The following is a 13643-nucleotide window of genomic DNA, read 5'->3' on the forward strand; positions in this document are numbered from 1 at the left end:
TTTACAGAGCCCTTGCCCCAAAAAAGCTCTCTGAGTTTTCAATTGCTAGGATTATTATTCCCCACTTCACTAGTGAGAGAACTTAGACCTAAAAAGATAAAATGACAAAGTTTAGAGAGCTAGGGTTTGAATCCAGGTCTGGTGCTTTTTCCATTCAGGCACAGAAATAGCAGAGGCACTGGATAGAGGGAGGATGCAGTTTGACTTCAAGAAGGGGAAACATCACAATCATTGATGAGCACAGACAGCCGGTAGGCTCTTTGGGAGCTTAGAAATTCATTAACTAGGAAGCTCCTAAAAGGTGTATTCTGAGTGGTTTGATCACCCATTGGAAGCTTCCTTATTCCTCTTTTTTTTTTTTTTTTTTTTTTTTTTTACAACATTATCCTTTGCACTCGTTTCTGTTCCAATTTTTTCCCCTCCCTCCCTCCACCCCCTCCCCCAGATGGCAAGCAGTCCTTTATATGTTGGATATGTTGCAGTATATCCTAGATACAATATATGTTTGCAGAACCGAACAGTTCTCTTGTTGCATAGGGAGAATTGGATTCAGAAGGTATAAATAACCCGGGAAGAAAAACAAAAATGCAGATAGTTCACATTCGTTTCCCAGTGTTCGTTCTTTGGGTGTAGCTGCTTATGTCCGTCATTTATCAATTGAAACTTAGTTAGGTCTCTTTGTCAAAGAAATCCACTTCCATCAAAATATGTCCTCATACAATATCGTTGTCGAAGTGTATAATGATCTCCTGGTTCTGCTCATTTCACTTAGCATCAGTTCATGTAAGTCTCGCCAGTCCTCTCTGTATTCATCCTGCTGGTCATTTCTTACAGAACAATAATATTCCATAACATTCATATACCACAATTTACCCAGCCATTCTCCAATTGATGGGCATCCATTCATTTTCCAGTTTCTAGCCACTACAAATAGGGCTGCTACAAACATTTTGGCACATACAGGTTCCTTTCCCTTCTTTAGTATTTCTTTGGGATATAAGCCCAATAGAAACACTGCTGGATCAAAGAGTATGCACAATTTGATAACTTTTTGGGCATAATTCCAGATTGCTCTCCAGAATGGTTGGATTCGTTCACAACTCCACCAACAATGCATTAGTGTCCCAGTTTTCCCGCATCCCCTCCAACATTCATCATTATTTTTTCCTGTCATCTTAGCCAATCTGACAGGTGTGTAGTGGTATCTCAGAGTTGTCTTAATTTGCATTTCTCTGATCAATAATGATTTGGAACACTCTTTCATATGAGTGGTAATAGTTTCAATTTCATCCTCTGAAAATTGTCTGTTCATATCCTTTGACCATTTATCAATTGGAGAATGGCTTGATTTCTTATAAATTTGAGTCAGTTCTCTATATATTTTGGAAATGAGGCCTTTATCAGAACCTTTAACTGTGAAAATGTTTTCCCAGTTTGTTGCTTCCCTTCTAATCTTGTTTGCATTAGTTTTATTTGTACAAAGCTTTTTAATTTGATGTAATCGAAATTTTCTATTCTGTGATCAGTAATGGTCTCTAGTTCATCTATGGTCACAAATTTCTTTCTCCTCCACAAGTCTGAGAGATAAACTATTCTATGTTCCTCTAATTTATTTATAGTCTCGTTCTTTATGCCTAGGTCATAGACCCATTTTGATCTTATCTTGGTATATGGTGTTAAGTGTGGGTCCATGCCTAATTTCTGCCATACTAATTTCCAATTATCCCAGCAGTTTTTATCAAATAATGAATTCTTTTCCCAGAAGTTAGGGGCTTTGGGTTTGTCAAACACTAGATTGCTATAATTGACTATTCTGTCTTGTGAGCCTAGCCTTTTCCACTGATCCACTAATCTATTTCTTAGCCAATACCAAATGGTTTTGGTGACTGCTGCTTTATAATATAATTTTAGATCAGGTACAGCTAGGCCACCTTCATTTGATTTTTTTTTCATTAATTCCCTTGAGATTCTCGACTTTTTATTGTTCCATATGAATTTTGTTGTTATTTTTTCTAGATCAATAAAATATTTTCTTGGAAGTCTGATTGGTATAGCACTAAATAAATAGATTAGTTTAGGGAGTATTGTCATCTTTATTATGTTCGCTCGGCCGATCCAAGAGCACTTAATATTTTTCCAATTATTTAAGTCTGACTTTATTTGTGTGGAGACTTTTTTATAATTTTGCTCATATAATTCCTGACTTTCCTTTGGTAGATAGATTCCCAAATATTTTATGGTATCAACAGTTATTCTGAATGGAATTTCTCTTTGTATCTCTTGCTGTTGGGTTTTGTTGGTGATGTATAAAAATGCTGAGGATTTATGGGGATTTATTTTGTAGCCAGCTACTTTGCTAAAATTATGAATTATTTCCAATAGCTTTTTGGTAGAATCTCTGGGGTTCTCTAGGTATACCATCATATCATCTGCAAAGAGTGATAGTTTGGTTTCCTCATTGCCTACTCTAATTCCTTTTATATCTTTCTCGACTCTTATTGCCGAGGCTAGTGTTTCTAATACGATATTAAATAATAATGGTGATAGTGGGCAACCTTGCTTCACTCCAGATCTTACTGGGAAAGGTTTCAGTTTTTCCCCATTGCATATGATGCTTACTGATGGTTTTAAATATATGCTCCTGACTATTTTAAGGAAAAGTCCATTTATTCCTATGCTCTCAAGTGTTTTTATTAGGAATGGATGTTGGATTTTATCAAATGCTTTTTCTGCATCTATTGAGATGATCATGTGGTTTTTGTTTGTTTGGTTATTGATATAGTCAATTATGCTAATAGTTTTCCTAATATTGAACCAGCCCTGCATTCCTGGTATAAATCCTACTTGGTCATAGTGTATTATCCTGGTGACAATTTTCTGTAATCTTTTTGCTAATATTTTATTTAAGATTTTAGCATCAATATTCATTAGGGAGATTGGTCTATAATTTTCTTTCTCTGTTTTCAGCCTACCTGGTTTAGGTATCAGTACCATATCTGTGTCATAAAAGGAGTTTGGTAGGACTCCTTCAATCCCTATTTTTTCAAATAGTTTATATAACATTGGAGTTAATTGTTCTTTAAATGTTTGGTAGAATTCACATGTAAATCCATCTGGTCCTGGGGATTTTTTCTTAGGGAGTTGATTGATAGTTTGTTCTATTTCTTTTTCTGAGATGGGACTGTTTAGGATATTTACTTCTTCCTCTGTTAGTTTGGGCAAGCTGTATTTTTGGAGGTATTTTTCTATTTCATTTAAGTTGTCGAATTTATTGGCATAAAGTTGGGCAAAGTAACTCCTAATTATTGCTCTAATTTCCTCTTCGTTAGTGGTGAGTTCTCCCTTTTCATTTTTAAGACTAACAATTTGATTTTCCTCTTTCCTTTTTTTAATCAGATTTACTAAGGGTTTGTCTATTTTGTTGGTTTTTTCATAGAACCAACTCTTAGTTTTATTAATCAATTCAATAGTTTTTTTACTTTCAATTTTATTGATCTCACCTTTTACTTTTAGAATTTCAAGTTTAGTGTTTGACTGGGGGTTTTTAATTTGTTCCTTTTCTAGCATTTTTAATTGCAAACCCAATTCATTGACCTTCTCTTTCTCTATTTTATACAAATAGGCCTCTAGAGATATGAAATTTCCCCTTATTACCGCTTTGGCTGCATCCCATACATTTTGGTATGATGTCTCATTATTATCGTTTTCTTGGGTGAAGTTATTAATTATGTCTATGATTTGCTGTTTCACCCAATCATTCTTTAGTATGAGATTATTTAGTTTCCAATTATTTTTTGGTCTACTTCCCCCTGCTTTTTTGTTGAATGTAATTTTCATTGCATCGTGGTCTGAAAAGGATGCATTTACTATTTCTGCCTTACTACATTTGAGTTTGAGGTTTTTATGTCCTAATATATGGTCAACTTTTGTATAGGTTCCATGAACTGCTGAAAAGAAAGTGTATTCCTTTCTGTCTCCATTACATTTTCTCCAGAGATCTATCATATCTAACTTTTCTAGTATTCTATTTACCTCTTTGACTTCTTTCTTATTTATTTTGTGGTTTGATTTATCTAATTCTGAGAGTGCAAGGTTAAGATCTCCCACTATTATAGTTTTACTGTCTATTTCTTCTTGCAGCTCTCTTAGTTTCTCTTTTAAGAATTTAGATGCTACCCCACTTGGTGCATATATGTTTAATATAGATAGTGCTTCATTATCCATGCTACCCTTTAGCAAGATATAGTGTCCTTCCTTATCTCTTTTAATTAGGTCAATTTTTGCTTTAGCTTGATCTGAGATCAGGATGGCTACCCCTGCTTTTTTGGCTTCACCTGAAGCATAGTAGATTTTGCTCCAACCTTTTACCTTTAACCTGCATGTATCTCCCCGCTTCAGGTGTGTTTCCTGTAAACAACATATTGTAGGATTCTGGCTTTTAATCCATTCTGCTAACCGCTTCCTCTTTATGGGGGAGTTTACCCCATTCACGTTTATGGTTAGAATGACCAATTCTGTATTACTTGCCATCTTGTTAACCCCGGTTTATGCTTTCCTCCCTTCTTTCCCCTTTCCCCCCCTTCCAAGTATTAAGCTTGTGAGCACCCCTTGCTTCTCACAGCCCTCCCTTTTTAGTGTCCCTCCCCCCGCCTTAGAGTTCCTCCCCCTATCTTACCCCTTTCCCTCCCAGTTCCCGTATTCCCTTCCGCTTAGCTTATTCCTTCCCTTTCCACTTTTCCCTTCTCACTTTTCAATGAGATGGGAGAAGTTTCACCATAGATTGAATATGTCTTAAGATTTTTCACTTAAAGCCAATTCTGAAGGCAGTAAGATACCCACTATATTCATCCCCCTCCATTCTTTCTCTCAGATATAATAGGTTTCCTATGCCTCTTCATGAGATGTACTCCCCCCACTTTACCCTTTTTCTGGTACAATGTCCTTTCCACATCAATTTCTAGAACAAGGTATACATGTATTCTTTATACATCTATATAGTCAAAATATAGTTCCCAAGATTAATCTTTACCTTTTTAGATTTCTCTTGAGTTCTATATTTGTAGATCAAACTTTTTGTTAAGTTCTGGTTTTTTCATCAGAAATAGATGAAATTCGCTTACTTCGTTGAATGTCCATCTTCTTCCCTGGAAAAAGATGCTCATTCTCGCTGGGTAAGTTATTTTTGGTTGCATACCAAGTTCCTTAGCCTTTCGGAATATCATATTCCAGGCCCTTCGATCTTTTAATGTGGATGCTGCCAGATCCTGGGTGATCCTTATTGTGGCTCCTTGATACTTGAATTGGGTTTTTCTAGCCGCTTGCAATATTTTTTCTTTCATCTGAGGGTTCTGGCATTTGGCCACTATATTCCTTGGTGTTTTGATTTTAGGATCCCTTTCAGTGGGTGATCGATGAATCCTTTCAATGTTTATTTTTTCCTCTGTTCCTATGACTTCTGGGCAGTTCTCTTTGATAATTTCCTGGAAGACAGTGTCCAGGCTCTTTTTTTCATCATGTTTTTCTGGGAGTCCAATGATTCTCAGATTGTCTCTCCTGGATCTGTTTTCCAGGTCTGTTGTCTTCCCCAGAAGGTATTTCACATTTTTCTCCATTGTTTGATTTTTTTGGATTTGCTTGACTGATTCTTCTTGTCTCCTCGAGTCATTCAATTCCACTTGTTCAATTCTGATTTTCAGTGAAGTATTCTCTTCACTCACTTTTTTAAAATCTTTCTCTAATTGTCCCATTGAGTTCTTTTGTTCTGTGGAATTTTTTTCCATTTCGCCAATTTTGTTTTTTAGAGAGCTGTTTTCTGTTTCCAGTTCACTAATCCTATTTTTCAAGGATTTTACTTCTTTATCCACTCTCTCTTTAACTTTCTCCAGGCTCTTTTGCCAAGCCTCCCTCTCCTTTTCCCAAGCCTCACTCTGCTTTCCCCATTTTTCTTCTAGCTCCCTTGTGAGAGCCTTTTTAATCACTTCTATGAGGTTCATCTGTGCTGAGGAACAGACAATCTCCTCCTTTGGGGAATCACCTGGGGACTGCCTGTTTTTAGTCTCCTCAGGATTTAGAGTCTGCTCTCTATCTGTGTAGAAGCTGTCAAGGGTTAAAGTCCTCTTCAGCTTCTTGCTCATTCTGTCTATTAATCAGGGACAAACTACCAAAGAAAAACAGAAAAAACTGGAGTCTTTCTTTGGGGGGGGGGGCTGGGTGTGTTATCGAGCTTCCTCTACAGACTGTGGGTGGCAGCAGTGAGTCACTAGCCCTACTGTGCTGCGCCTGCGCTCTGAGATCCCAAAGCGTGCTGAGTCACTGAGGGGGGGGAAGGAGGGGGGCGGCCAGGTCCCGAGAGACTCCAGCTGTTTGGGGTTGTATTCTTCAGCCCCGGTGTTTTTAGCTTCTCTGCTGGGCTGTTGACTTGCTGCCGGAGGAAAGTATCCAAACCTGTAGCGAAGCTCTCCCCGCAGAGACGGCTACGATCACTCTCCACCCCCTCTCCAGTCTGCTCCCGTGCTCTCACTGCCGCTGCCCGCCGCCTGCGCCCGATCTAAAACCGCCCCAGCCCTCCAGTAAAGACAGACCTTTCTTGGTGGATCTCAAGGATGGCTTCTCTTGGTAACTATTTGTGGGTTTTTTTCAGTCAAGCATTGATTCAGAGGCTTGTAATGAAGTGGATAGTGAGAGAAAGCGCGGAGCTTATGCAACTGTGAGCCTCCTCTCCGCCATCTTAACCGGAAGTCTCCTTATTCCTCTTGAAGGAAAATGGAGTCCTTAGTACTGGTGGAGTATGGTTTGGGGGTTGCCTATCTGGGAAAATGGTACCTGGCAAATGTAGGGGGGAGGTCCAGGGGACTGGTGGTATTGTCTGCAATTCACAGATGAGAGGAAGCAGGTGAAACAAATGCGTTGCCCATAATTGCTCAGCTAAAGAGTGGTAGAGCTTGGGCTAGAGCCCATCTCTGCCAGGCCAGGCTCTTTTGGCCTCATTCTGTTTATTGAACTTAGTATGACACAGTAGAAGTGACCCTTCAGCCCAGACATGCTACATTTCCATGGAACTTGGTTCTTATAAGACCTCTCTAGTTCCACCAGTCTTGTGGACTGAAGTCCCTTTTAGCTCTAACGTTTTGTGTTTTATATTCTAAGGTCACTTCCAATTCTAGTGAGCTGTTTTCTATATTCTTAGCTCCCCTTCAGCTCTAAAATTATATATTTTGGGTTTTGACGTTCCTTTCTTCTCAAACAATTCAAAATGAGTTAAGGAAAAGGAGAAAAAAAAGTCTCTATAAGACTATATCAGCAGAATGCTTTATTTTTTTTTCCTTTAAATTTTTATTTAATAATTACTTTATATTGACAGAATCCATGCCAGGGTAATTTTTTTTTTTTTTACAACATTATCCTTTGCACTCGTTTCTGTTCCAATTTTTTCCCCTCCCTCCCTCCACCCCGTCCCCTAGATGGCAAGCAGTCCTTTATATGTTGGATATGTTGCAGTATATCCTAGATACAATATATGTTTGCAGAACCGAACAGTTCTCTTGTTGCATAGGGAGAATTGGATTCAGAAGGTATAAATAACCCGGGAAGAAAAACTAAAATGCAGATAGTTCACATTCGTTTCCCAGTGTTCGTTCTTTGGGTGTAGCTGCTTATGTCCGTCATTTATCAATTGAAACTTAGTTAGGTCTCTTTGTCAAAGAAATCCACTTCCATCAAAATATGTCCTCACACAATATCGTTGTCGAAGTGTATAATGATCTCCTGGTTCTGCTCATTTCACTTAGCATCAGTTCATGTAAGTCTCGCCAGTCCTCTCTGTATTCATCCTGCTGGTCGTTCCTTACAGAACAATAATATTCCATAACATTCATATACCACAATTTACCCAGCCATTCTCCAATTGATGGGCATCCATTCATTTTCCAGTTTCTAGCCACTACAAATAGGGCTGCTACAAACATTTTGGCACATACAGGTTCCTTTCCCTTCTTTAGTATTTCTTTGGGATATAAGCCCAATAGAAACATTGCTGGATCAAAGAGTATGCACAATTTGATAACTTTTTGGGCATAATTCCAGATTGCTCTCCAGAATGGTTGGATTCGTTCACAACTCCACCAACAATGCATTAGTGTCCCAGTTTTCCCGCATCCCCTCCAACATTCATCATTGTTTTTTCCTGTCATCTTAGCCCATCTGACAGGTGTGTAGTGGTATCTCAGAGTTGTCTTAATTTGCATTTCTCTGATCAATAATGATTTGGAACACTCTTTCATATGAGTGGTAATAGTTTCAATTTCATCCTCTGAAAATTGTCTGTTCATATCCTTTGACCATTTATCAATTGGAGGATGGCTTGATTTCTTATAAATTTGAGTCAGTTCTCTATATATTTTGGAAATGAGGCCTTTATCAGAACCTTTAACTGTGAAGATGTTTTCCCAGTTTGTTGCTTCCCTTCTAATCTTGTTTGCATTAGTTTTATTTGTACAAAGGCTTTTTGATTTGATATAATCAAAATTTTCTATTTTGTGATTGGTAATGGTCTCTAGTTCATCTTTGGTCACAAATTTCTTTCTCCTCCACAAGTCTGAGAGATAAACTATTCTGTGTTCCTCTAATTTATTTATAATCTCGTTCTTTATGCCTAGGTCATGGATCCATTTTGATCTTATCTTGGTATATGGTGTTAAGTGTGGGTCCTTGCCTAATTAGCAGAACGCTTTATTAACAAACACTGATCTCAGCACTAAAGGGTCCAGTTCAATCATTCATTTTCAGTTCTCTTAAGCAACTTACTTCCTCTTTCACTTTGTTATCCTCATATAAAATAGCATTAACATTAACATTTCACAAGTGTGAACATAGTACTTTGCTGGTTACAAAGTGCCTTCATATACACAATCTCCTTCCTACCTCACAACAATATTGTAAAGTAGGTAAAGCAGGTATTATTATCCCCATTTGCCTTGAAGGAGGATTGAGGTGAAAAGAAGGGGAAGCCCAAGGTGTACACAGCTAATTAGGAGCAGAATCAGAATTAGGATCCATCTTGTGAGAGCCCCTAAATTCAGAGCTCTTTCCACTCTAATACATCACTTCCTTAATATCATCAACATTGTCATTCATGGTACATCATTTGTGGTAAGTGATGGCCAGCCGTGATTGGATGCACTTGACTTGCCTGCCATGGGCTTGTGGGAAATGCACTTGACTTACCTGCTATGGGTTGTAGTAAGTGATGGCCAGCCGTGATTGGATGTACTTGACTTACTTGCCATGGGTTTGTGGGGAATGATGGCCAGCTGTGATTGGTTGCACTTGACTTACTTGCCATGGGCTTGTGGGAAATGATGGCCAGCTGTGATTGGTTGCACTTGACTTACCTGCCATGGTTTGATGGCCAGCTGTGATTGGTTGCAGTTGACTTACCTGCCATGGTTTGTAGGAAATGATGGCCAGCTGTGATTGGTTGCAGTTGACTTACCTGCCATGGTTTGTGGGAAATGATGGCCAGCTGTGATTGGTTGCACTTGACTTACCTGCCATGTTTTGTGGGAAATGATGGCCAGCTGTGATTGGTTGCACTTGACTTACCTGCCATGGTTTGTGGGAAATGATGGCCAGCTGTGATTGGTTGCACTTGACTTACTTGCCATGGGCTTGTGGGAAATGATGGCCAGCTGTGATTGGTTGCAGTTGACTTACCTGCCATGGTTTGTAGGAAATGATGGCCAGCTGTGATTGGTTGCAGTTGACTTACCTGCCATGGTTTGTGGGAAATGATGGCCAGCTGTGATTGGATGCACTTGACTTACCTGTTATGGGCTTGTAGTAAATGATGACAAGCTGTAATTGGTTATATTTGTCTTACCTACAGTACTATAAGAAGGCTGTACAGCCATTCAAGCTAAACATGGTATCTCTGTCACCTGTGGATACCATGCTCCACACAAAACAGGCAGATCAGCCCATGTTTTTATATACTGTACATTTCAGCCAAGATGACCTGCTGGATGTTCAGAGTATTTGTTACTCCATCTCATGTTTTTTTCCTGGAATATGCTCCTTTATCTCCATCTCTTAGAATTCATAGTGTCCTTCAAGGGCTCAGCGCAAAAGCTTCCTCTTACCAGAGGATAGATCTTTCCCAACTCATCTCTCCCTTCCACTAAGGTGTTAAGGGCTTTCTTCTTTTCCATATTATCTTAAATTGACTTACCTGTTTGTGTATATATTGTACTTCAGGCCAAGCTAAAAACATTGATAATAATGACTGACATTTATGTGCTCCTTTAAAATGTACAAAGTATGTACACACATTATTATCTTATTTGAGCTGCATAACAGTTCTGGAAGATAGATGCATTAGATAATATCCCCATTTTATAGATGAGGGAACTGAAGCTTTTGAACACTGATTTGTCCACAGCCATATAACTAATAATTATTGACAGCAAGTTACGAACACAGGTCTTCCTAACTACCATCACCCTACACAACAATCCTTGCCTTCAAGGAGAAGTTATCAGGACTGTTTTATTTTGTTTTGTTTTTGTCGATCTATTCCCTAATACAGTTACCCAAATAACTTATATTAACTTATATGCTTAAGAAATAGTTGTTGGATGAATAAATAAATGAATACTAAAGGCCCAAAAGGTAGAAATCCATGTCATCTTTTCGTCTTGTGAAACTGGTTGTTTCACAAATTCACAGATTACTAGTATTAACATGAATTCTAGAATAGAAAACACAGAATGTTAAAGCTGGAGCAAACCTCAGAAATTATTTTATTTAACCTTTTTTATAAAAGTGGAGATGGAGGCCCAGAGAGGTGAGGTCACAGGACTAGTTAATAGCCCAGAAAGGACTAGACTCCAGCTCCTCTGGCTCAACTCTCAGACCTAGGCCCTTTCTACAGCTTTTGGATATCTGCTTCTTTTAGTTTGTACTTCCACTTTGTTCTGGGATCATGACCACTTTGGGGCAAATTTGAGGGTCTTCCGGTGGTCTGTAAAGATGATGTAATCACAAACAGATCCTTCACGCCCCTTAGGGGAAGTGCCATTGGACAGATGAGGGAGAGGGAAGTGTAAGCTTGGAGTTCTGACGGGAACCCAGGTCTCCTTGCTCCTGGTGCCATGTTATCCTTTTTTTTGGTGAACTGCAGGGTTGTGACAAGCAGTTCTTTAACTCATCGGTCCAGTTCGCCAACATGGATCCGCTTCTGGCCTATATTAATAACCACTCTGAGGAGTTCGGTGTCACTGTGGAATACGCCACCGTGGGTGATTACTTCCGGGCCCTTCATGATCGAGATGTCACCTGGAGCACACGGAACGAGCAGGACTTTCTTCCCTATTCATCAGGTACTTCCATCGCCAGCTTTCCCCCTCCCTTTGGGTTAATCTAGAAATACTTGGGGTTTATGTGTGTCTTACCTGTGACTTCCATTTAGGGTCCTCAGACTTTACCAGGTCTCAAAAAAGTAAGCTTTCATTAATTGCCTTCACTAAGCAGGATCCTGTGGGTGCAAATGACAATGACCATCCTCAAGATACATCCCTATAACATTTATATAAGACAAAAAAATTCAGATCTGTGATTAAATTCTGATTTTTTTTTTCTCTCTCAAAGAACATTCAGAATGTTCCAAAAGATCTTTAATCACCAGGGCAGAGAAGGACTTTGGAGATCACGCAGTCAAAATCACATAATCTGAGTTGTAAGGGACCACCTGGGCAAGCATAGGACTCCTACGTTATTTCTCACAAAAAGTCATCTAGCTTTTGCTTGGAAGCTTCCAGAGAGGAAGGAACAACTGCATCCCAAGCCCATTCCATTTTGGGGCAATTTTCATTGTTAAAAAGTTTTCCCTTAAATCAAGCCTGAATTTGCCTTTTTGCAATTTTTACTTATTGTTCCTTTGAGACCAGTCTCATTCCTTCTTGTGATGGTCTTTTGTGACCTTCAGGATATATATTATATCCCTACTAAAACTTCTCGAGGCTGAATATCCTAAGTCCTTGACCCTTACCTATCCTTAGCCATCATGAACTTAAGACCTCTCACCATCCTAATTGCCCATTTTTAGAGCCTTTCCAGCCCTTGGATTTCATGTCCCCTCCCCACTCTACAGATAGAAAAACTAAGGACCAAAAAGGGAAATAACTTGGTAGTTTAGAACTCTGCTCTCTTTTTTCTTAGCCTAGTGTTCTTTGGACCACACTGTGTTGTCGCATAAGTGAACAAAAGAAGTCCAGTGTTTGCTGCTCCCCTTTTTTGGGAGGGAGACTCAATTTAAGGACCACCTCCTGCAAGAGACCCTCTCTGAACCCTTCTCACCTAATGTCTTCTCATCTCAAGTGGTCAGGTGTTTACTTTGTATATGCCATGTCTAACCTTTTAAAAAAATTTTTAAAGTTTATTTTTAATATATATTATTTTATGAATTATGTTAGGAGAGGAAAAAGCAGAGCAAATGGGAAAAAACATGGGGGAGATTTAAAAAAAAACGAAAAAAGAAGAGAAACAGCATAGTGTCTATCTTTTAACATGAACTTGTTAGCTTCTCTGGTAGACTAGAAGCTCCTTGAGGGTGGGAACTGTATCATGTTTACCTTTGTATTCTCATTAACTACCACAGGGACTGACACATAGTAGGTGCTTAATGAATGCTTGCTTATTAATTGATTTTTTCTGGGAGCCCCACTAGCAGATTTTATTTGCCTGTGAGGGAAACTCAAAAAACTGAAGCTAATTTCCTAAAATTTTTATTATCTTTTGTTTTTGAAATACAAACAAATGCTTTTCTCCAGCAAAACATCTGTTACAATAGATTTTTTTTTCAAAGTAAATAAGCAAAATTAACCAACACATCAACGGGGCTGACAGTATATGAAATATTCTACTCCCATATTCACTCCCCTGCCTCTGCAAAGACCAGAGGGAGGTACATTTTCCCCAGAGGTTGGCCTCCTGATAGAGGGCATTGTAATTCCATAGCATCAAGTGAAGCTAATTTACAAGCAGATTGCATGGTCCAGCTTCAAGACAGGTGCTTGAAAAGGGTTGCCTTTTTTGTAACTCTGCTGACGGGTGTGTGAGAGCTCAAGAAAAAAGGAACCTCACTCATTCTGGTCTTCTCTGAAACTTGAACAAAAGCCTTCATTCTAAATGGCCGATCCAGGGGGCTAGGTTCTCTACTGCCCAAGTGGAGGGGAGAGTCACCCTCCCAACCTGACCCAGAGGGTCCCCAAGGGAGGGGCTGCCCCTGCAGCCACGAGAAGTCACACACTCCTCGCTTTGTCCCAAACTTCCAGAACAGCGCAGGATGCACGATGACCCCTCTCAGAGGCCTCCTCAGAAGTCATGGCCCTCCTGCTTCCCCACTTAAAGATGAAATGGAAGAGTTCAGATTAATTGTGGCTCTGGGACAGACTGCTTCCTATTTACCTCCCTGAGGTCAAAACTGAAATAGCTCTTCTCAGAAACCTAGAGACCTTGGCGCCAGCTCCAGTTCTGTCACTGTCTCTATAAGTGATTTCATTTCATTTGCCTAGTCCTCAGTGTCCTACTCTCAGAAGAGCTTTTGAGACTAAATAAATGCTGCTGAGGTCCCTGTGTTCTAAAGTTTT

At 39.3% G+C, this 13643-nt stretch overlaps 1 protein-coding gene across 1 annotated transcript in view; it reads left to right on the forward strand.

The window, feature by feature from the left end:
- MAN2B2 (mannosidase alpha class 2B member 2) overlaps positions 1-13643 on the forward strand; it is a 77581-nt gene that overhangs the window by 26087 nt on the left and 37851 nt on the right. Inside the window, exon 7 of the mRNA XM_051965825.1 lies at positions 11177-11375. Within this exon, the coding sequence (XP_051821785.1) occupies positions 11177-11375 (199 nt within the window). The remainder of the gene's footprint in view (positions 1-11176; positions 11376-13643) is intronic.

The sequence above is a fragment of the Antechinus flavipes genome, chromosome 6 (assembly GCF_016432865.1).
Source record: "Antechinus flavipes isolate AdamAnt ecotype Samford, QLD, Australia chromosome 6, AdamAnt_v2, whole genome shotgun sequence".
In the NCBI taxonomy this organism is placed as follows: domain Eukaryota; kingdom Metazoa; phylum Chordata; class Mammalia; order Dasyuromorphia; family Dasyuridae; genus Antechinus; species Antechinus flavipes.